This window comes from Salvelinus alpinus, chromosome 4 (genome assembly GCF_045679555.1).
Source record: "Salvelinus alpinus chromosome 4, SLU_Salpinus.1, whole genome shotgun sequence".
Taxonomy (NCBI): domain Eukaryota; kingdom Metazoa; phylum Chordata; class Actinopteri; order Salmoniformes; family Salmonidae; genus Salvelinus; species Salvelinus alpinus.
In genome coordinates, this window is record NC_092089.1 from 66566389 (window position 1) to 66577230 (window position 10842).

The window sequence follows — 10842 nt, forward strand, 5'->3', positions numbered from 1 at the left end:
CACTTTAATAATGTTTACACACTGCTTTACTCATCTCATATGTATATACTGTATTCTATTCTACTGTATTTTAGTCAATGCCACTCCGACATTGCTCGTCCTAATATTTATATATTTCTAAAATTAATTATTTTACTTTTAGATTTGTGTGTATTGTTGTGAATGGTTAGATACTGTACTACTGCACTGTTGGAGCTAGGAAGACAAGCATTTCGCTACACCAGCAATAACATCTGTTAAATATGTGTATGTGACCAAGACAATACCATTTGATTTGTTACTGTATTGTTGCGCTTTGATATTTTCTTAACTCTTATTTTTCTTAAAACTGCATCGTTGTAAATAAGCATTTCACAGTAAGTTTTCTACACCTGTTGTATTCGGCGCATGTGACAAATAAAATTTGATTTGATTTCGTTCTCTCGAGTGGTGCAGCGGTCTAAGGCAATGCATTGCAGTGCTAAAGGACGTCACTACAGACCCTTGTTCGTTCCCGCTCACAACCGGCCCTGATCGGTAGTCCCATAGGGCGGCGCACAATTGGCCCAGCGTCGTCCGGGCTAGGGGAGGGTTTGGTCGGGGGGTAGGCCGTCATTGTAAAGACGAATTTGTTCTTAACTGGCTTGCCTAGTTAAATAAAGGTTAAACATTTGTTTTATTAGATTTGTTCTAGACAGCCGCTAGATGGCAATGTGTAACCGCAAACAACCTTCTTGCATCACTTCACGTTTTGCTATTTCCGGGTGACGTTGCCCGCCACCTTCCTAAATAATTCGTGACTGTTCAATACTTAATTTTTCTATTTAGCTAGAGCTAACGTTACAGTACTCATGGAGAGAACTCCCCTGAATATTTTTTTAAGAGACTCATTTAGCGCAATTATGTAGAAATATTAATCTTGAGACTCGCTCTAGGACAAAGAAATATGTGGAGAGTACAAGGGTTTGTTGGAAGAGGTAAACTTAATATCATTAACAATTTTCTCCATTAACTTTAGCTAGCCAGCCTTGTTTATGCACTCGGGTCGAAGTTTGCTAGATTTTTCTATAGAAGTGTAATATTGTTTTATCTAGATTTGCAATTCAATTAGCTATCCAGCTAGCTAATATTTGATTTGGCATGAGAGTAACGTTAGTGTTATGCGCACGAACTAAAATCACTGACATGCTTGCTAGCGCGTAAATTCTCTAAAGTTCGAGAATGCACTAACTTATGCAGGAAGTCTGTTTTTAAAACTGGGGCAGATCATGCTCAGTGTATGCGTAAACCAGCATTTAGGTACTACTTTCTGCTCCACAAATCGTTGTTATATGGGTACTTAAATTGTCACTGCCTTCACCTAGCCGATTAAACTCAACTCGAATCGTTGACTGGAAACCAGACATTTTTAATAAGGAAAGTTATCTCACGACCTCTACAAGCCAGAATGTATAATGAAATGATATGTTAACGTCCTTTTTGGCGGAAATAATACGAGACAATATACCCACAGGAAAGTACACTGAACAAAAATATAACAGTAACAGGAAACAATTCCAAAGATTTTAGTTATAGTTAATATAAGGACATCAGTCAATTGAAATAAATTAATTAGGCCCTAATCTATTCATTTCACATGACTGGGAATAAAGACACTTTTGTCTATATTGTTTATGTAGATTTGGCTATTTCAGCCACAGACGTTGCTGACAGGAGTATAAAATTGAGCACACAGCCATGCAATCTTCATAGACAAACACTGGCAGTAGAAGATCCTACTGTCATAGGATGCCACTTTTCCAGCAAGTCAGTTTGTCAAATTTCTGCCCTGCTAGAGCTGCCCTGGTCAAGTGTAAGTGCTATTGTTGTAAAGTGGATACATCTAGGAGCAACAATGGCTCAGCAGTGAAGTGGTAGGCCACACAAACTCACGGAACGGGACCGCTGAAGCGTGTAAAAATTGTCTTTGGTTGCAACTAGAGGTCGACCGATTATGATTTTTCATCGCTGATACCAATTATTGGAGGTCCAAAAAAAGCCGATACCGATTAATCAGCCAAATTATTATATATATTTTGTAATAATGACAATCACAACAATACTGAATGAACAATGAACACTTTTATTTTAACTTAATATAATACATAAATAAAATCTATTAGGTCTCAAAGAAATAATGAAACATGTTCAATTTGGTTTAAATAATGCAAAAACAAAGTGTTGGAGAAGAAAGTAAAAGTGCATTATGTGCCATGTAAAAAAGCTAACGTTTAAGTTCCTTGCTCAGAACACGAAAGCTGGTGGTTCAATATTCCCAGTTAAGAAGTTTAACTTGTAGTTATTATAGGAATTAAGACACGTCGACTATTTTTCTCTATACCATTTGTATTTCATATACCTTTGACTATTGGATGTTCTAATAGGCACTTTAGTATTGCCAGTCTAATCTCAGGAGTTGATAGGCTTCAAGTCATAAACAGCGCTGTGAAGCAAGCATTGTGAAGAGCTGCTGGGACAACGCAGTAAAGTTTGAATGAACGCTTACGAGCCTGCTGCCGCCTACCACCACTCAGGCTCTATCAAATCATAGACTTAATTATAATATAATAAACACAGAAATACGAGCCTTTGGTCATTAATATGGTCAAATCCGGAAACTATCATTTCGAAACAAAACGTTTATTCTTTCAGTGAAATACGGAACCGTCCCGTATTTTATAGAACGGGCGGCAACCCTAAGACTAAATGTTGCTGTTACATTGCACAACCTTCAATGTTATGTCATAATTATGCAAATATCTGGCAAATTAGTTCGCAACGAGCCAGGCGGCCCAAACTGTTGCATATATCCTGACTCTGTGTGCAATTAACGCAAGGGAAGTGACACAATTTCCATAGTTAATATTGCCTGCTATAATGCATTTCTTTTAACTAAATATGCAGGTTTCAAATTTTTTTTTTTTTTGATTTTAAGAAAGGCATTGATGTTTATGGTTAGGTACATTCGTGCAACGATTCTGCTTTTTTCACGAATGTGCTTTTGTTTAATCATCCACCGTTTGGTGAAGTAGGCTGTGATTCGATGATTAATTAACAAGCATCGCATTGATTATATGCAACGCAGGACAAGCTAGTTAACGTAGTAATATCATCAACCGTGTGTAGTTAACTAGTGATTATGTGAAGATTTAAGTTTTTTTTAGAAGATAAGTTTAATGCTAGCTAGCGACTTACCGTGGCTCCTTGCTGCACTCGCGTAACAGGTGGTCAGCCTGCCACGCAGTTTCCTCGTGGAATGCCATGTAATCGGCCATGCCGATTAAATCGGTTGACCTCTTGTTGCAACACTCACTACCGAGTTCCAAACTGCCTCTGGAAGAAACGTCACGTCAAGAACTGTTCGTCGGGAGCTTCATGAAATGGGTTTCCATGGCAGAGCAGACGCACACAAGCCTAAGATCACCATGCGCAATGCCAAGTGTCGGCTGGTGTGGTGTAAAGCTCACCACCATTGGACTCTGGAGCAGTGGAAACGTGTTCTCTGGAGTGATGAATCACGCTTCACTATCTGGCATTCCGACGGACGAATCTGCGTTTGGCGGATGACAGGAGAACACTACCTGCCCTAATTCATAATGTCAACTATAAAGTTTGGAGGAGGAATAATGGTCTGGGGCTGCTACAGCATACAATGACATTCCAGACGATTCTGTCCTTCCAACTTTGTGGCAACAGTTTGGGGAAGGCCCTTTCCTTTTTCAACATGACAATGCCCCCGTGCACAAAGTGAAGTCCATACAGAAATGGTTTGTTGAGATCGGTGTGAAAGAACTTGACTGGCTTGCACAGAGCCCTGACCTCAACGCCATCGAAAACCTTTGGGATGAATTGGAGCGCCGACTGCAAGCCAGGCCTAATCGCCCAACGTCAGTGCCCGACCTCACAAATGCTCTTGTGGCTGAATGGAAGCAAGTCCCCGCAGCAATGTTCCGACATCTAGTGGAAAGCCTTCCCAGAAGCGTGGAGGCTGTTATAGCAGCAAAGGGGGGACCAACTCCATTTTAATGCCCATGATTTTGGAAGGAGATGTTTGACGAGTAGGTGTCCACATACTTTTGGTCATGTAGTGTACCTTAAAAAAAGGTAGGGACGTGGATCAGAAAACCAGTCAGTATCTGGTGTGACCGCCATTTGCCTCATGCAGTGTGACACATCTCCTTCGCATAGAGTTGATCAGGCTGTTGATCGTGGAATGTTGTCTCGCTCTTCAATGGCTTCGCGAAGTTGCTGGAACACACTGTCGTACACGTCGACCCAGAGCATCCCAAACATGCTCAATGGGTGACAGGTCAGGCGAGTTTGCGTGCCATGAAAGAACTGGGACATTTTCCACTTCTAGGAATTGTGTACAGATCCTTGCAGCATGGGGCCATGCATTATCATGCTGGAACATGGATGTGATGGCGGCGGATGAATGACACGACAATGCGCCTCAGGATCTCGTCATGGTATCTCTGTGCATTCAAATTGCCATTGATACAATGCAATTGTGTTGTCCGTAGCTTATCCTGGCCCATACCATACCCCCACCGCCACTATGGGGCTCTTTGCTCACAACATTGACATCAGCAAACCGCTCACTCACACGACTCCCGTCTGCCCGGGTACAGTCGAAACCGGGATTCATCTGTGAAGAGCACACTTCTCCAGCGTGCCAGTGGCCATCGAAGGTGAGCATTTGCCCACTGAAATCTGTTACAACAGAGAACTGCAGTCAGGTCAAGACCTGGTGAAGAGGATGTAAACACATTTGTGCACAAAATTTGCGACAAGTAAGCTTTTTGTGCCTATGGAGAAATGTTCACTACATGTTGCATTTTTATATTTTTGTTTAGTATATAATCACAAACTTTTCAAAGCACTGGTAATGTATTCAGATTTCTATCACCTTAAGCAAGCGCACAAGATAAAAATGGATTCACGAGATGCATGCATACTTGCAGAGTTCATGCAAATGTTTATTTGGTTATGTGCATGCTTCAGGTGATAGGAAACACGAATGCACTTTCAGTACTTTGAAAAGTTGATGTAATTATACTTTCCTGTGCATATTATATTGTCTCGTAATCCTACCGTCAAAAGGACCAACCACGTGGACAACCGGTGAAGTACGTTAAAATATAATTTTATTCAACATTCTAGCTTGTAGAGGTCGTGAGAGGAAAGTTTCCTGAGTCAAACGCTAATTTCTGCCCGTAGATGAATTCTATGCAATTCAACGTCGGGTTTCCAGGCAACTCCAATCGGGGAGTTGAGTTCAGTTGGCTAGCCTCCACCGTGCCAACCGTGATCAGCCAGCCTGTTTTGGTCTCAGCCGGTTGGGGGTCTGTTTACAAAACATTGACTAACCAACCGCTGCTGTAACCTGTTTAGTGACACCTTGTGTTTAGTGGTTTGTTTGAACGTCCTTATGACGATAAAGACCTGTGTTGCACAGAATACACAACTACTTAAGACTGCCTCTTATTAAAATGCATATGAAATATTTAAAAGAAGGCTAATGCTTGTGCTCTGTGCGTGTGACTTTAACCCACTATTAAATGTGCAGCGGAAATGCAGATGGTATCAGCAGTATCTTCCAGGCTAACTCAATACAACCCATCTTTCCCCCCCCCCGCCCCCAGTTTTTAGCCGGTGCCATGGCAACGCCCCCCTGCGCCTGTCTCAGAATCATCACGTGGAGGATGAGGTCATCCACTCCTCCACCTTCCTCTCCACCGGCCGGCACTCCCCAGACAGCAGGTACCTCATCCCTTCATTTTCCTCCCTCCTCGCTAGCCTTGCAGCTGGTTGCATCATCCTGTGGGCCCTGGCCTGTCTCTGCTGTGCATGTAGACTGCTGTTGGGAAATGGGGACAAACACCCTCTCTCGTGACTCGTTTGAGGCTCCTGCCGTGATGGCTTAATACAACTCTACAAGTCTATAAAAATGTCACTCATATCACCCACTTTTATTTTCTCTCTTACTCTTTCCACTTTTACCTTTCTCTTTCCATCTCTCAGCTCTCAGAAAGGGGAGGATGGAGACAAGAGGTGGAAGAAGAGGACCTCTCAGTTTTGCTACGATGGGCTCCCGCGCTACACTGCTCTGGATGCTGTGGGCTGGGTATGACCTGGCCACGAAACCAACACGCAGTCACAAACACATTACCCAACATTCCCAGTAAACCGTCACTCTTCCACCTAAAATGTAGACTACAGACACGCTTTCCCAAATTTGCAAACATGTATTTCCCTGGCGATGGTGAAGTTGACGTATGACCTTTCTCTAGGGGGCAGCTGCCGTTCTGTTGATGCAGATCTGTAGGAGGGTCCACTCTCAGGTCTCCTCTGGGGCCGAACCCAATCCCAACACAGGATGCCCGGCCGTACAGGGTACCCTGCAGAAGTTTGACTACCGCGTCCTACTGGAGATGCGTGAGTTATGCCACAACCACTAGAATCCCAAGCAATTCATCCAGTGAATGATTTTTAAGGTGTGACGTTCAGATGGATGTGGAAACTCTGAAACTCCCTTTGTGTGTGTGTTAGCATTCTAAAAGTACATGAATGAGTCTGATCTCCTTCCTTTTGTGTACGTCCAGTGTCTCGCTGTGATGTGCTGCCCAGAGGGAGGAGTGTGAGCTGTCTGCCACAGAGACAGCAGGCCCAGCAACGCAGCACCAGCGGTAGTAGTAACAGCTACAGCAGCTCTGACCAGCTCCATGGAGATGTGATCGCTGACAGCTTCCTCGCTGACTGTCACCACTCCTCTGGAAGAGGTCAGTCTCACATTCTACCTTCAAGAGATTAAAATCACTTTATTGGCCAATTGCAGACAAGGTCTCAACCAAAATGTGACTTTATTTGACGCTTTTAACCCGACCTCTCCGAACGACACACACACAGGTTTTGGAGAGGTGCTGTTGTTGTGGGGTTTAAGTGCCTTTCTCAATGGCATCTAGGATTTAATACCAGCAGCCCTTGGTTGCCAGCTCACTTCCCGATAGATTTTTCCCGTCGGACCCGGGATTCGAACTGGCAACTCTCCGGTTGCTGGCTCTCCTCTCTAGGCTACCTGCCGCCCTTTACGTTCTAACAGTGTTTGGTCAGGGTAACTATATTTCTCTTATGAATCAATGAAATTGTACTCATATAGTTATATTATAGTTATAGTTAGTCTTTACATATTCATGCCTACCAGATTACTTGATTTACAAACACAGGCCTAAACGCATGCACACATTTTATTCTTGAATCTTCCCATGTTAGAGGAGACGTCCTCCCATTCTGAAGACAAACGCAGAGCCAGAAAGCGAGAAGCGCCTCCGCAGCAGAATGAGCAGGTATGTTTTTAGGCTGATCCTCTGTTTAACTCCTGTCTGATTGTGAAGCGGCATCCTGTTCATGACCTCTGACCCTGTGATCTTTAGGATGCTCTAGCAGGGGCGGCCCAGAACCTCCAGCAGGTGGCCGACTCCAGCGTTCCTGTAGTCCTCAACATCATCGGTCTGGAGAGTGCTAAGACTGGGGACTATGAGGCAGCCTTCTCCTGTTTCCTGGCCTCAGCCAGACGGGGTTACTGCAAGGCCCAGTTCAACACTGGAGTCTGCTACGAGAAAGGCAGGGGAGTAGGCAAAGACGGGGAGAAGGTAAGAAACACTTGCAACTCACACATACACACTGACACTCACACAATCAAATGTATGACACACAGTCGAAATCAGGACTTTTAACATTGGGGATATTCGTAATTCCCTGTCCCATTGTTCTCCTGACTCCCCCCATCGTGTTCCCTCTCCAGGCTCTTCACTTCTACAGCCAGGCAGCGTCTGGAGGTCACAGTCAGGCTCAGTACCGCTGTGCCAAACTCCTCCTCGGCAGCAGAGGGCAGCAGAGCACACAGCAGGACCTGGACTCAGCCATCAGCCTGCTGCAACAGGCTGCCTCAGCTGGACTGAAAGAGGTGAGTGAGAAGGAAGTGTGTGTTATGAATGTGTGACTTGGCCGAAAAGGCGACATTGAAAGTCAATGATTTTAAGTCGTCTTATTCTGTTTTCCTGTTTCTCTCGTTCCCTTCTCTCTCAGGCCCAAGTGTTTCTGGGTTCCCTGTTCTCACAGGAGCCAGTCAGAGACGGCCGTAAGTCGGTGCACTACCTGAAGATGGCAGCAGAGAGCGGAGTGAGTGACATCCTCTACACTTAAACTCAACAACTGTCATTATATCTCACTCATCCATCATAACCTGTTCTCAGTTCAGTGTAATGTGAACCAGATGTGTGTTTCTCTTTCGGTATGTGTAGGATAGCGAGGCCCTGCTGTTCCTGGGCCAGTGTTATGAGAGTGGGTTCGGGGTGCCTCAGTGTTTCAGAACAGCAGTAGGGTTCTATCAGCGGGCTGCCCAGGCAGGAAACAGCCAGGCCAAGACCTTACTGACGCCCCCGTGTGGAGTGGAGGGTAAGGATACACACACTCTCACTCAATTCAGATTTGCACTTAACCTATTTGCCCTAAAACCTCTTATTTACACACATCTGAATGAAGTACAATCTTATCATATGATCTCCCTTTCTCTCCCTCTAGAAGATGCCGTCCTGCGCTCTATCCGCTCTTGTCCGTGCTTCTCCGTAGCGGACCATCTGCGGGAACCGCTCTCCACCCTCACCTCCCCTGTCCCACCCTCCAGTGGCCCCACCCTCCCCCTCCCACACTCCTGGAGCACAGGGAGCATGGATCCCCCTCCCACCCTGCCCTCCCTCCCCCTCCACCCCCCCCAGCTCTGAGGGGAACGCCGTGAGGTGGACTCTAGGAGTGGGGTAGTTAGCGCACACAGTCATGACTTATGAATGTCGTTGTGATTGGATAAGGATGAAAAGGGACCGCATGGTCACATGTTTAACCACTTGGTTGTGTCTCACTGAGGTCACTTTCTCACTGTCGGCACTTAGAACTGGATGTGTATGTAGCGTATGTGTGTATTTGGCTGTAAGTCAATGTGTTGAGGAACGTGTGTGTGTGTAAGTATGGGAGACGGCAATACATGTCTGAAAGACATGCATGTGAAATATGAGGTATGGCTTTACCTGTTGACTTTTCCTCAATACCTTTTATTAGTGTTTTTACAATGTAATGCTCTCATGGCACAAGCTTGGCCAGTTGTGGTACAATAAACTGCCCTATGGGTAGAAAGATAGTCTTGAGATATACTTTGTGGCCAGTTTCTTAGGTACGCCTATCCAGTACCGGGTCGGACCCCCTTTTGCATCCAGAACGACCTGAATTATTTGGGGCATGGAAACGTTGCTCAATTGGTATCAAGGGATCTACTATTTTCCAGGAAAACATTACACCACCGCCACCAGCCTGTACCATTGAGACCAGGCAGGGTGGGGCAGGCATGGCTGTTTATGCCAAATCCTGACTGCCATCAGCATGACGCAACAGGAACTGGGATTCGTCGGACCAGGCAAAGTTTTTCCACTCTTCAGTTGCAGCAGTGTTGGTGATCCGTTGGAGCTGCTTCTTCTTGTTTTTAGCTGATAGGAGTGTTCACTTGCACGCCTGTTAGCTTGCATGATTCTTGCCATTCTCCTTCGACCTCTCATCAATGAGCTGTTTTCGCCCACAGGACTGCTGCTGACTGGATGTTTGTTTGTCGCACCCTTCTCGGTAAAACCCGTGAAAATCCCAGGAGGCCGGCCATTCCAGAGATACTGGAACCAGCGTGCCTGGCACCGACAATCATACCACGCTCAAAGTTGCTTAGGTCACTCGTTTTGTGCATTCTAATGTCAATCGAACAGTAACTGAATGCATCAATGCCTGTCTGCTTTATAAAGCAAGCCACGGCCACGTGACTCACTGTCTGTAGGATCGAACCATTTTTGTGAATGGAGTGGTGTACCTAATAAACTGGCCACTTAGTGTAATGTGTGCGTGCCTTAGCCTGCTATGCCTCTAAGTACAGTGTGTCTGGTGTTTATTTGTCCCTGTTTAAAATGCTGTCTATACATGGCATAGAGTTAGGCAAAAAGAATGTAAATGAAAAGTTTTTATTTTTGTTCTTTTCAGAGTAAATTTATCATTTAACTACCAACAATGTTGCCATTTATTATCAGGGCTTAACTATCCAATTCTGTCCAGTAATTGAAAACATAAAGATACTCTCTAACGGGCCTGGGCTTTACCTTGAGGCTGTGTATGATGTGCGTGTATGTATTTTCATTCATAAATTACTGTATGTTGTATTTTCTCATGCTTTAGGAACACTACTGTTGCTGAACGCACAAGGTGTCTAACACCAATAAAAAATATAAAGCTGTTTTATACAACCCAGCCTGTGTGTCATTGAGATGTGCAGAAAATGTAATTAAGTATCTGGGGAACTACATTGTTGTCAAAGCCTATAGTAAGCTCTATCGCAGACAACCCTGAGGCTACGGTTTAAGACAGGAACAAGTACAAGAAGTCCCGCTATGACCTCCGCAGAGTCATCAGATACGCAAAAGGACAATTTAGTAATAAGGTGGAATCATACTACACAGGCTTCAACGCCCGCTGCATGTGGCAGGGGCTACAATCCATTACGGATTACAAAGGAAGACCCAGCCGTGATCTGCCCAACAATGTCTCTTCCAGACGAACTCCAAAGTATTTTATGCACGCTTCGACAATAACAACATACCATGCGTGAGGTTCCCCACCGACCCCGAGCACTGGCTGATCTCGCTCTCTGAGGCTGACGTGAGTAAGGTCTTTAATCAGGGGGCCAGACGCTATTCCAGGGCGTGTTCTCGGAGCATGCACAGATCAGCTGGCAGGCAT

The 10842-nt window shown here is 44.9% G+C and overlaps 1 protein-coding gene across 2 annotated transcripts; it reads left to right on the forward strand.

Moving 5' to 3' along the window:
* Positions 1–739: 739 nt before the first annotated feature.
* Positions 740–10349, forward strand: LOC139574186 (DAP3-binding cell death enhancer 1-like). 2 transcript variants are annotated; one of them, XM_071398525.1, is made up of 11 exons: positions 740–956; positions 5664–5781; positions 6043–6145; positions 6312–6456; positions 6624–6800; positions 7291–7364; positions 7452–7670; positions 7823–7984; positions 8107–8199; positions 8322–8475; positions 8602–10349. In XM_071398525.1, the coding sequence occupies exons 1-11, from the start codon at positions 926–928 to the stop codon at positions 8799–8801; spliced, it is 1476 nt and encodes a 491-aa protein (XP_071254626.1). In that variant the 5' UTR covers positions 740–925; the 3' UTR covers positions 8802–10349. The 2 variants fall into 2 exon arrangements, with proteins under 2 accessions (XP_071254626.1, XP_071254627.1); XM_071398526.1 differs by having other exon boundaries at positions 8605–10349.
* The last annotated feature ends 493 nt before the right edge of the window (positions 10350–10842 follow it).

Bases quoted from the DNA above. Each gene is read 5' to 3' on its own strand.
- LOC139574186 (XM_071398525.1), top strand. From the start codon at position 926: ATGTGGAGAGTACAAGGGTTTGTTGGAAGAG. The intron at 6,146-6,311 runs GTATGACCTGGC...ACCTTTCTCTAG, and splicing joins CTCTGGATGCTGTGGGCTGG to GGGGCAGCTGCCGTTCTGTT. The intron at 8,200-8,321 runs GTGAGTGACATC...CGGTATGTGTAG, and splicing joins AGATGGCAGCAGAGAGCGGA to GATAGCGAGGCCCTGCTGTT.